The 13,117-nt window shown below is 48.0% G+C and overlaps 1 protein-coding gene across 2 annotated transcripts in view; it reads left to right on the top strand.

Moving 5' to 3' along the window:
- The window catches only part of IGF2BP1 (insulin like growth factor 2 mRNA binding protein 1), a 36,719-nt gene that overhangs the window by 10,179 nt on the left and 13,423 nt on the right, over positions 1–13,117 (top strand). For both annotated transcript variants that reach the window (XM_036879758.2, XM_036879757.2), the window contains exons 3-4: positions 12,257–12,305; positions 12,836–12,887. In XM_036879758.2, the coding sequence (XP_036735653.1) occupies positions 12,257–12,305; positions 12,836–12,887 (101 nt within the window). The remainder of the gene's footprint in view (positions 1–12,256; positions 12,306–12,835; positions 12,888–13,117) is intronic.

Here is a 13,117-nt window from a genome sequence, read left to right as displayed (position 1 = left end):
ATGCCGCCTTCTAGCTCAGGCTCCTTTGCTCTCATCAAACATCTCTGGTCAGCAACTTTAGCCTGGGTGTGTGTGTGTGTCTGTGTTTTTCTGTGTCTTTGCCACTCATTCATTCATCATTTCTTTTGTGGGTAAAAGGAAATTTAAAAAATTTACAACTCATTCCATGTAAGAAAATACTTTAACAATATGGGGTGGATTTTTGTGCATACTCCTGTATCACTGCAGAGATTGGTACCTCAAATAGTGTATTCCTTCCTTCTTGCACATGTGTGCATGCATGCACTTAATTTGTCTATTCAGAGTCTGCTATTGCATGGCTTGCTGTCTGTCAGGTACTAGAAATAGAATGAACAAATGAAAGACTTTGGTTTTAGAGTGGAGGTGGAATGAAATACAGTTTATCAGATAATTTTTCTCCATGAGCATTTAGATTTTTCACTTTACCCTTGGTATTTAAAAAAATGAAATAAGGAACTTACATTCTCATTAAAAATTAAAATAATTTAAAACTAACACTTTAATGTGGTGAAGTACACATAAAATTTGCCATCACAGCCATTTTTAAGTGCGTTTCAGTGGCGTTCAGAACATTCACATTGTTGTGCAACCTTCCATTCATTTCTAGAACTCTTTTACTCTTGCAGGACTGAAACTGTACCGGGTAAATAACCCTGATCCCCCATTTCCATTCCGTCCAGTCGTATTTAAACCATTGTCAGGATTGCTTTTCTCTTCATGGTGGTCACCTTGTCATCCTATGTAACATGGGAGTCTTTGCCTGATTCCTCTCCTGAATTAAATATGTATTTATTGGGTTTTTATCATTATGGGGTCTGGGTCAGGGTGGGGAAGGGAGACAGGTTGAGAAAGGGAGCCACCCACACAAAGGAGGTACAAACCTGTGTCCTCCAGCATTTTCACTTTAGATCCAGAGAAAGCTGTGAGATGGCAGAGGCTGAGATTATACTCAAATGGGAGGCACATGGCCTCAGTAACTAAAATAGAAGAGGGGAGGCTTTGAGTGAGCTAAGCTGTGTTTTGGAGGATAGGCAGAAAAAATGGGAGTGGATTAAGGAGAGTGACAGGAAGAGGTTTGGACACTTCATGCAGACATGGCGGATGGCATTCCAGTGGGGAGAGGCCCTCAGGTAGGTAGGGCAGATAACCCTTATTTCCCTTTTTGGGCATCTTTGCCTCACAGCTCTGTGCAAAGAGTTGTGGGGCAAAAGATGAGTTCCATCTACAATTACAGGGAGCATTTATTGTCTGCTAAGCTAGGCATTGTTTTTTTTTAATTTTTAACTTTTTTATTAAAGTAACATTGATATACAATCTTACGAAGGTTTCATATGAACAATGTTGTGGTTTCAACATTCACCCATATTATCAAGTTCTCACCCCCCCCCACTGCAGTCACTATCAGAGTAGTAAGACGCTATAGTCATTACTTGTCTTCTCGGTTAAGCTAGGCATTATTACTTCACCGAATCCTTCTGAAAACCCTGCAGGTAGTATTATTTCCATTCTACAGAAGAAGCTGAAGCTCTGAGCCAGGGTCACATCTTGAATAAGTAGTAGTTGGGGATTCAAACCTCTTCCTACTTCCCAGGCTTAGCTCTCTTTAAAGGTGGGAACAGTGATCCTTTAACACTCAGGGAAGTTGAGTCTTGAGCTTTTCTAGGGGGAAGAGCATAGGGATAACAAAAACATGCCCAACATGAATTCCTCCCTGCTCTGAGCCTCCTCCTCCCCTCGGCGTCCCACCTGCTATGCACTGAGCCAGCTCTTATCCTTGGGATCTTCAGGCAATCCTGAGTGGTTGAAGAAAAGTGAGGAAATTCTCCCGTTGCCTAGGGACCTAAGACAGGAAATGGGAATGCTGCTCCTGAGCTGAAAAACCCATGGAGAGAAGGAGCTGAACCAAGTGGAGAATTTGAGTGGGATTAGAATTATCAGTTTCAGTTTGCCCTTTGCCTCAGAAGTCTCAGCTGTGGGACCAGAGGTCAGTATATTTTCTTGGGGCTCGTTTTCTCATCTAAAACTCCATCTCCAGAAACTCCATGAAATAAGCTGGGGGTTAGGTATTTTGAGTTCCTAAGAGCCTCCATCTGGCATTCTGGTAGGCACTAGGGCAGGAGGAGCCTTTGGCTGATTCAGCCTCCCCACTCCCTTTGTTGGGTTCAACCCTGGGGGAAAATAGGGGGGGAAGGGCAGGGATTGAGCTGCTTCCCCTCCCACTCCCCTCCTCCTAGCAGGAAGGGACAAAGAGTTGACCTTTGTTACATGCCTACTGAATCACAGTTCATAGCTCATATCTGTTTTTGAGCAAGAACCCAGTTCCCTTTTCTTCCCTGACAAGCAGGAGCAGGCTTCGTAGTGTAGTGACACTTGCTGGCCAGTGTCACCTTGGGCTAGTCACTTAACCTCTGAGCCTGTTTTTGTGAACTGCAGAATGGAAATAAAGACGTTCTCAATCTCCTGTGGTGGCTTGGAGGCTCAAATCAATGTCTTGCCCCAGTGTTCTAGGTTCATAGCAGAGTGTGGGTGTAAAGTACCTTCTAAAGTACCATGCAAATGTGAGTTATTAAGATTATCATTAATTAACACCCCAAGAGGGCAGACTAAGAAGGCCGTTCTCACCCACTGACAAACGCCCTGCTCTGTATGGGGCGGGGAGTGACTCCTCTAACTTTTCTGTAGTGGGTCCCAGAACGCCCTGGGAGGAAGGTCTTTTCTCCCCCGCCCGGAAGGCCCCTTCCCACCGGGTCCCCATCCCGGCCCATCCCACCCACTTCAGGCCTCAGTTCCTGCCTTCTCAGTGGGAGGCCTCCCGGCCGGTCCTGCCTCCTCCCGCAGCCCAGCCGAGGTCTCTAAGGAATGCCGCCTCCCGGGCCATTTTCTCCCCTCCAGCTTCTGCGGCCCCACTTCCAGCCCCTTCCCCCAGCCGCTTCCCACTTAAATGCTTGCAGGCCTGTTTGCAGGCGGGAAGCCCCTCCCCCACAGGACCACCTCAGTCACAGCCCTGACCACAGGGAGGTCGGGTCTGGACTTAGTAAAGGACTCCAGAGGGGGAGCCTGCCCCTCGCTGGCTGCCTGGGTCGCTGATGGGGTCGGGTTTCGGCCGGTGGCTCCGGAGAGAGAGACAAAGGGCAAAGTCCCGTCCCCACCCCCACCCGACAGTCCCCGGCGCGTGTCCCCTCCCCCTCCGGGCCCTGCGCTGGTAGCCGAGGGCCGCCTGGGCCGGACCGGCGTGGAGCGAGTCGGGGTCCCTAGGGGGTTCTGGCGGCCGGGCGTGCTAGATTGCCCAGATCGGCTAGAGAGGGAACCCCGCCCCGGGGGACATCCTGTCCCCTCCTCGTGCTCTGCTCGGCCCACCCAGCGGCGGGGGTGGGAGGGTGAGTGCCCAGCTTTCCCTGGGTTAGGTGAGAGCGGCTGGGGGAAGGGGCCGGCTCACGTGGGGCACAGGCGTTGGCCTCTCAGCTGCTCAGACCTCCTCAGTTGCCGGTTCATCAGGACTCCCCGCCTCCCCCCCAGCTGCTGCCAGACCTCTCCCCACCCTCAGCTGCTGCCGCCCTTCCCAGGCACCTCTTTCTCCTCAGTTGCCCTGCTTGCTCCGGCTTTCCACGTCCTCCGCAGTGAAAAGCTGTGCACGACACCCTTGGTCTCCTCAGCCAATAGTAGAGACCTTGCCCCGTGCAGAATTCTGGCCAAGGGTGGCTGAGAATCGAGGCTGAGCTCCAGGGCAGAATACCTGCACTGGGGAGAAAGACCTGTACAGAGAGGGCATTTTGCTACCCGCCCAAGCCAGGGCAGAACTCGGGCTGTATATCCATGTCAGAGGAGAGTTGTTCTGGTTAAGAACCACCCACTAGGAAGAAACAAATAGCAGTTTCCTGAACTTTCTGACCACCAACAGGTTCTTTGTTGGCAGGTGGGAGAGAGTGCCTCTCTAGAGTTTATTAGTTTCATGTTGGAGGGACACAACTAGAGCTCCTTTCTACTAAGAGAATAAATTATTTTAAAAATGTATACTGGGGTACATTCTTAACCCTCGCTGGGGGGACACTAACAATTCCAAGCAGTATAATTCCTGTAGTCTTTTTATCAGTGTGGCATTGTGGCAGGAGACTGATTTCTCTTAAGCCTGGTCTAGATTCCTTTTCCTTGATCGTGAGTGTTCCCGCTCAAAATCCCAGTCTTGAGCTGGTCTTTCCAAGCTCCTCATTCCTTCCTGAGGGACTCAGCTTTCTGTTCCTGAGGCATGGCCCCTGATGCTTTCACTGAGCACCAGGTCCATCCTCAGCCAGTTTTCTGGGCCCCAGAGGACCAGACCTTTTGGCTCTGAGCATCAGTCTTCTGCAGCTCACAACATCTGGAGAGATGCTAACATCTTCACTGTGGGGGGTAAGGGCTAAACTAGCATCTCTGGTGAGGGTGGGGCAGGAAAAGGTTTTTCTAGCCTCCCTCCACCTTTCCTTCTGTCAGAGCATGTGAGCCTTCCCCACACCCAGACAAGACCCTGAAAGCACTTCCTACTGCCAGCCGGAGAAGGATGGTGAGCAACATGCCCCATGGTTAACTGCTTACCCACCCTATCACTGCTGCCACCAGGAAGGACACACTGCTCACACTGGGATACCTCTTTATCATTTGTCCCTGCATGTGAGCTTTATTCTCATGGTTTCTTCACCACTACACCCCATACCCACATTCTCCTCCCACTTCCCATTGTGGGAACTCCTGCTCCAGGAACCACCCAGGTAAAAGCAGGTTTCTAGGCAGAGAGCAAGGTGAGGGAGGGAGAGGCAGTTGGCCCAGGCTGACTTGGAATGTGTATGGGAAGAGCTCTGCTGTCTCAGCTTATGTTTTGGCTTCATCTAGCACTGTCCAGATGGGCAAGAAAAAAATGTGGGCTGTCTTGTCAAACCATTTATTTCAAATATGAGGGAATTGAGTGAAATATTCCTCCTAAGGCTTGCTTGCTAACACCAGTTAGCACCTTCCCACTCCTGCCACACCTTTGCTTCTTGCCTACCCCTGGACCTCAGTGGAATTTTGCAAGAGGAGGATTCCTGGTGACTATCCTTTTACCCTGTTAACAAATTCTGACAGTCATCCAGCCATATTGTAGTTAGCTCTCCTGCAAGTTAATTCCTGTGCCCAAATTAGAGCTGCATGCAGTAAAAGCCAGTTGGCACTCACTTAGCCATACAGAATATGGGCATTTTTCCTGCTGCTGACATCAGGGCTATACAAGCTTCTGCTGTGTTAACACTTGTCAGAAAGAAAGCATCTTGGGAGGAGAGCTGAGTTCTAGTCCTACCTCAAAGTTGCTAACTCCTTTTAAGGAGCTTCAATTTCTCCATCCATAAAATAAGGGTAACTGTTAGTTCAAGCACCCTGTCAGGCTTTTGAGAGGCTTACTTACCCCTTTCCCACCTCATTGTGTGAATCTGATTTTGTTAATGTGTGAATTTCCTTCAGCTGGAACTTTGTGTGTGTGTTTGGTATGTGTGTGTCTGTCTGTTCTTGATCATGTAAGAAACGTAGTGAACCCTCCTTCCCTGACTTCATGTAGGTCAGGAGCATAATAAACCCAGGGTATAAGTGTCTTTCAAAGAAGGGATAGGGTTCATTCCGAGTCTATCCTGGAGACTGGCTTTTCCTTTCTGTTTGTCTCCAACATTAGCATAGGAGTCAGAGCACATGTGGCACAGTGCATGTGTGCCACCTACGTTTAAAATTTTGACCATGTAGGGGAGTACAGATAAACTCTAGTGGTGTCCCTGCCTTCCAGGCCCTCCATACAACCTGGCATTCTTCATGTTGTGGTCACTGCTCTGTCTGGTCCCTCACCTTGCAGCAGGTCAGTGTTTTCCTTTCCAGCTTCTGCCCTGCCCATCAGCCTGCCTGCCCGCCTGCCCTGCCTCTGAGTCGGCCTGGCACAGAGCCCTGGGCATTGGGCCAGCTCCTCCTCCCCTCTCCAGCCCCACCTCCTTTCTCAGCTACTGCCATGCCTGGAGCGTGCCGGGTCCGCCCCTTTCAGAAGAGTTCCTGGACAATTTTTTTTTTGTCCACCCTATAGGGATAAGGAGGCAGGGTGGGGAGGAAGGACTAGGTCAGTGGTGATCTTACGGGAAAGGACGAGGTTGACACTTGAGGTCTTCTTTATGCATGCCTTCCAGCTGGGAAAGACAACTGGGAGGAGAGCCAGCTTTGGCAGGGCGCTGCTCCTGTGTCAGCTGCATGGGATTCTCTTGTTGAGGAGTCAGCAGGACCACCCACTCCTGAAGGGATCCAGTGGACAGCCCTCTTCTACCTCCAGTTACTCGTTTGTTCTCTTCTCCCATCCCAAACCAAACTAGAGTCCCCACTGGACTATAACTCCATGAGTGCAAACCTCCTGTCTTTACTCCTTGCCCTGTGCTCTCACAGCACTATCCGATAGAAATGCAGTGGCAGCCACGTATGTAAGTGTAAAGTTTTACACTTAGAGCCCATCTCGATTCAGATGAAGAATTTTTATTGGAAACATTTGTCTGTTTAGACTTCGTAAAATTTGCAGAAGAAAAAGTTAAATTATATAAACACTTCAGTAAAAAATTCAGTTCCTCAGTAGCATTTCAAGTGTTCGATAGCTGCACGTGAAGTGGCTATTGTAGTGTGGGGAGCACATGCCAGTGCAGAGCGGGTACGAAGACACTGAAACGAATGGCTCCAGCTGGACCACAGGAACCTTGAGGAGAGATGGGGTGGTGAGCTTCTTGATCGCTTTTAGCATTTTAAGTGAGCTTGGTGTCTGCAGGTTTGAACATCTTTGCTTACCCCTTTCCAACATCTGATAACTTGAATGCCATCCCCAGTCAAGCTTAGCTTCTGACTTCCTTGCCCTAGTTTCTTCCCAGCTTTTTGAGGAGATGCCTGCAGACTTGAGTCAAGACCTGCACATCATTGGGGGGTAAAGTTAAACGTGTGGATTTGTGGAGAGGTGTTAACTTTGGGTATGGATGGATTCCAGATTTGGAGTTGTGGATGGATTCCAAAGTCTTAACTCCTGAAATCTTGAAATTGTGTGCAAAGTATTTATATTTAGTGTGTCTCCATTCTTAATGGGAACCAAGTCTCCAAAAAAAGGTTAAGATCATTTAGACCATGAGGGCACATAAAACCCCTCAAATTAAGAAAGTGTTTCCCTATAGGTAGACAGGATTGATGCCTGTCCAGGGACACCTGACCCTGTAAAATAAACTAATCCTAGTCCTTGTTTCCCAGATGAGAGAAACTGAGGTCCGAGTAGCTGAAGGCCAGATTGCCCAAGACCACATGGCCCCCTAGTCAGAGAAGCGCAGCCTGTGGGGGAGGGGAGGTGAAGAGGGGAAGGATCCTAGTAAGGTCAGGCTTTAATCAGAGTTGTCTGCACAGATGAAAGTTCAGGTTTGATACATGGTAGGGGCCTCCGGGGATTGGGGTTCCAAACTTGAAGATTGCCATAACCTGGCTGCCTCCCTCCTCACTGCCTCCCTCCCTGCCTTCCACTGGCTTGCCCCACTGCTGTAAAGGAACTCCTCCCTCTAGCGGCGGTGAAGCCATCTACCTGGTGGAAGATGGGACCTTCCCCTATGGGCATGGGGGTGAAAGGGAAGGAGCACGTTTGCAGAGGATTAGAGGCACTCCCTGGACTGGGCAGTTTCTGTCCCCCTCCAGGGAAGCCCCATTCTGAGAAAAGGGTCCCATTTATGCACCTCTCCACTGGACCCCAGACGTATACCTCCTGCCCCCCAGCAGGGTCCTCACCAAGGCCTGCATTTTTGCTGATAAAACATTTGGAAAGCCTTATTAGTTTAGACCGATTAATTTGGAACTTGCAGTGACTTCAAAACTGGATGAGCTAGAATAACTTTTTTTTCTTTTTTGAAAAAGAACCTTTTTGTTATAGGAAAGAAAAGAGAATTGTGTAATAAATCCATGTACCCATCACCTCCTAGTTTTAAAATTACCAACTCATCATTACTTTGTTTTCCTCAACCCTGATTATTTTGAAAGAAAGCTTACATACATCATTTATCTGTAGTTATTTCAGTATCCACTTCTAAAATATAAGAACTTAAAAAATGACTTCTTAAAAATTAACATTTATACAAAAAAAAATAAAATAAAATAAAATAAAATAGTTAATTTACTTCCCAGCATCTCAAATAGAAAATATTTCATATTAAAGAAAAGTATTGGAATTTTGGGGAGAAAAAAATAAACATTTATTTTACCAAATATCTAGTCAATGTTCAATATGCCATAGATTCGCTTTGCAACTAGGTTTGGAAATCTGTGCTGGAGAGAGAAGTTACTAGCCTAAGGAATTACAGGTGGGGTGTTTTGAATTACTGATGAGCAGCGCCCACTCATCAGGCCCACTGTTCGCTATGTCATATAAAGTGAATGTATTTGTCCTCTAGCCTAAATGGATTATATTTTGGCAAAGGCTGTTTGTCACCTTTCTGCCATCAAAAGGCAGCCTGTGGGACAGTGCAAAGAGGCTGGAGTCACGGGCTTTATATTGAACTCCTGGCTCTGGCCCATAGCCGCCAGTTGTCGTGTGACTTGGCAGGGATACTTAATCTCCCAAACTCAGGGCCCTGGTATGTAACACGGAGCCTTCGATATCCTTGTGTGTAGTGGGAGACATATAGGAGGTCCTGATCTCGGAGCCTGGCATTCTGGTATGCATACCTCAAATGTCAGCCCCTTTCCTAATTGACCTCTTTTCCTTCTCATGAGGTCTAAGTCAGTGATGCTCTTCTGAAAAGGTGAAATTAGGATGAGTACTTACCGCCCAGGGAGAACTCCCAACTGTGTCCCCTTCCTGTACTTTCTTCTCTTTGTTTCCTACCTAACTCCTTGTGCTGTAGTATTGACCTCTCCACCGGAATCTCCCAGGGGTTTGAGAAGAGTAGTCGTTGTGGTTTTGTGGCCTGCATGACCCCTATGTGTCCCTTGCAGCTTTGGAGAGGTAGGTGGTTGCTCTGTATTTGGGGAGCTTCCCCAGGGCCTGGTTACTGCCCTGCAGGCTGGGGCAGGCAGAGGTCAGAAGCCACAGGATGTTGGCACCCAGGGAAATAAGTAGGCTGGGGTCATCATTGCCTTTGTTGCCAGAGGCTAGTGGCTTCCTTCTTTCACTCTACAGGTGTATCAGCTGTGGGGTAAGTAGGTGATTGTTTATGAACCTCTGGGAGTTCTCTTGCCTTTGGGAACAAAGGATGTTGAGGTTTAGGCATGGCAGGCTCTGCTGACTAAGTGCCCTATTACCTGTATGGTAAAGGAACTAATCAGGCTGATCCGCTGGAGTGCTGGAGTGGGTTCCTGGGCCAGACCAGGACCCTTTATTTGTCTTGGGAATGTGGGGGAGTGGACCTCTAGGCAGTGCCATTTCCCACTGTTTTCCCTGGCAGTGCAAGAGTAAGCGTTTTAAAGACTGTTACCATCTCATGGAGTGCTCCTTGTCAGTGCTGCTGCCCGGTTCTTCCTGTGCTTGTCTGCACACCTGCAGGCTCCTAAGGACTGGTGCAGGGATTGAGTGCTTACTGCTTACTCCAAGGCAGGCACCCTGACTCACGTGCCTTACCTGTTGAGCGTCTCACAAAAGCCATATCAGTTTTCCACAGGAGGAAACTAAGGCACAGAGCAAGTAACCAGCCAGGGTGCTCTTAGCTTCCATCTGGACTTCCCAAGCCCTCAGCACACTGCCCTAGGCCAGCCTGTGCTGGCCTTCCATAGTGCGTGGCATGAGTGAGTTCCCCAGGGGTTTCTGGGGAAGGGAGTACTGTGTATAGTTTCCAGCATTGCCCCTTGTGCTTTGACCTGACAGACATTAGCACCGTATTTAATAAAAACCTAGCCAAGGGCTTAAAAGAGAAAGGTTCTTCGAGGCCCAATTTGTCTTTTTTTACCTGGTTTTTGGGCTTTGCTGAAAGGTTTCGAGGGGGCTGAAGTGGGCTGGCCTGGGTTCCCAAGGTTGGGTGTGCCCTAGAGGGGTGAGTGTCTCTGCCTATTGGGGGTTGGGGAGATCTGCCAGGATGTCTTTTATTTCATTGGTTTTGTGGCCCTGCCTTCCTCCCCCCACCTCCTCCTTGAACATTCCAGACATTCCAGACGGTCATTGCTTTCAGGATATGGATTAACCTCCCAAACTGAGATTTGATTTCACCACCCCATCTCCTTCCCAACTCCTCCTTGCCCTAAAAAAAAGCCTCTAAAACAGATTTGGAAGAAGGGGAGGGTATTTTTGATCTTTGACCTGAGATTATACCAAGGGACCACCTTGAAAGATCAAGGGCTTTTCAAACTGACCACCTGCACAGAAATTGCTGTAGGTCTTTCTTGTCTGAACTCCAAGGCAGGCAGCCCCCACCATTCTCCACCTGCCCTCCATCCGGAAGAGCTGGATTGAGGGAGCCCCACCCTCAGCTTGGGTGACTGAGTTACTGGCTTCTAGCTAGTGTTCTCAACCTTCCAGTGCTGTGATAGTCTGTTTCTCCAACAGTTACTCTGATGGTGAGGGTTCCTGCATTTTCTCTGCTCATTTGTCATAAAGTGAGCTGTGTGGGAAATCCCTCCCAAAGGCACATGACATGGGGCTCTCTTTTGGCCAGTGATTTCACCACAAGGTGGCGCCTGGTACCGGATCCGTGGCACCTGGAAAGAGACTAGTTTCTGATCCTTTAGTCTTTTGTCCTGTGATAATCTGACATCCTTAGTTCAGGTTCATAAACCAGTCAGAGTAGAAAGCCATACACTGGTTCTTTAACACTCCTTTCCCCCTCAGTTATTTCATCCCAGGAGGAGATTTCCTTAATATATATAATTGATGAAGACTCCAAGTCCCAGACCTAGAAGGGATCATGGAGTTCATTTTACAGCTGAAGACATTTGAGGTCACGGGATGAAGTGAGTGAGCTGGCTCAAGGCAGAGCCAGGATGGATGCGTTTGCACTTAGAACTCAGTTACCATCCCTTCTCGTGCTCCCATGTGTATTCAACACCCCTTCCCCTCTAGCTTGGCAAGAGCTGTCATGGGGCTCATTGTGTAACATAAAGCAATAGAGGCCTGAAACTTTAAGTGGTTTAGTCAGACAGAACACCCAACCAGGGGCAGTTTAAGAGCTAGAATTTGATTTTCTTGCTTCCTAGCTCAGTTTTCCTTCTTGCCACTAGAAATACCACATCCCTAAACTAAGAGTTTGTGATCAAGGGTATGCAGAACATAAATGACAATTGACCAACATGGATCAAGTCAGTTGCAGTGTTTTAAGCCTAGGGATTAGGGTATTGATTGGGGTGGTGAGCAGTTAGTTGCCTTGGGAGTCAACCTTGAACCTGAAAGCCTTGCTTAGGGAAAATTACATTTTTAAGAGGCATTTGAAGCATGGTAGGAGAGGGTGTAGTAAACTGGGAGGAGGGAAGGTGGCAGCCCTGATGCTGGTTTGTGTGTGTGAAGTACTTCCACCTTATTCACGTATGCGTCTATTATTACACTTCAAGTACTTATTCCAAAGCCTTTTGCTAAGCTCTTTATACTATTATCTAACACACCTTATACCACCGTTGAGTAGGTATTATCCCTGATTTACAAAGGAGGAAACTGAACCTCAAAGAAGTTAAGTAACCTTTGTAAGATCAGTGGAGCACAGATTTAAATCCATATCTGTACAAAGCACTTAACTGCTGTGCCATTATCCTGCTGTAATTTGTTTGCACATATGTCCTCCTGTAATAAATTGTGAGCACCTTGAGGCCAGGTACTTTGTTTTGTTTATTGCTGTGTGACCCCAGCGTCTAGAATAAAGTTCAGTATGAAGTAGGCAGCAATTCAGTAGGTATCAGGTTAATGAAACAGTATGTAGCTTTGTTTCCTAGTGTATGAAACACACTGAGTGGTAATTAAGATAGTTACTGAATAAAATAGTGAGAAGAAACCCCAGTAGGGAGATACGATTTTTAGGGAATTATGTTACCCTTGGGCTCAGGGCATCTAAGGTTCAGTTTTCCTGTCTGTGGTAGCAATGATATTTTTGCTCTCTAAAGTGAGGCATACTTACACTAGACCTCCATACCCAGTAGTTATCATTCTTAGACTCCAAGACTTTGCTTTTGAGCAAAAGGTGGGGAGATCAAGACTGGGACAAGGATTAAAAACTGCAAGGTCATAGGCCCCTAAGATATCCAGAGCTGTCGCTAATCCTGTTCTCTTTCATTTCAGGAGTCGGAAAATTCAGATCCGAAATATTCCACCCCAGCTTCGATGGGAAGTAAGTGACTGGGGGAAACTCAGTGGTACAGGGTAGTGGAGACTGCAAAGGAAGTCTGGATCACTTGAGTTGGCAGAAATGTCTAGGAAGGTCCCCTGGTGGTTTGGGGCTCTGCCAGTGCTGAGGGGAGGCTGGTGGGGCCTCATTCTTAACCCATGACAACTAGTGTTAGGCTTTTGGACTCTCCCTCTGGTGAGAGGCAATAGGGAGGTGGGAAGGGTGTTCCCTGAGCCTCAAGTGATGGCAGAAGTTGATCTAGTGACCCAGGTGGTCCAGCTCTACTTGCAAAAAGGCCCTTAAAGAAATGTCTTCTTGAGCTTAAGTACATTCCTGCAAAGATACCCTAACAGCTTACCACTAGCATTTGCCCTTTTTGGGTCACTAACTAAACCACGAATAATGCTCAATCCCCACCAAAGGCTCTACCTGTGGCCCTGTGCCTTCGGGTGAGGGGAGTCCAGTGGCTGGCTGGCTTTGTGACAGTTTCTGGGATGCTCAGAGTAACCTTCCTCCCTTCTCCCTGCTCCTAGGTACTAGACAGCCTACTTGCTCAGTACGGTACAGTGGAGAACTGCGAGCAAGGTAAGTGGACAGAGACGGTGGGGTGGGAGTTGGGAAGGAGGTTGTAGGGGATCTGTTTTGGCTCGCTTTCTATTATCAAATCTCTCTGGCATAGCAAGAGAAGACAGTGTGGTCTGGCGGAAGAAACACTGGTCTGGGGACCTGGACGTGTGCTACCAGCTTTGGCTGTGCTGCCCATCTCTGGAAAAGGTTTCTCCTATTTAATGAGAGACTCAAGCAAAGTCACTCAT

Source organism: Manis pentadactyla, chromosome 4 (assembly GCF_030020395.1).
Source record: "Manis pentadactyla isolate mManPen7 chromosome 4, mManPen7.hap1, whole genome shotgun sequence".
In the NCBI taxonomy this organism is placed as follows: Eukaryota; Metazoa; Chordata; class Mammalia; order Pholidota; family Manidae; genus Manis; species Manis pentadactyla.
Note: the sequence above shows the minus strand (reverse complement) of the source record. Positions and strands in the feature narration are given on the sequence as shown.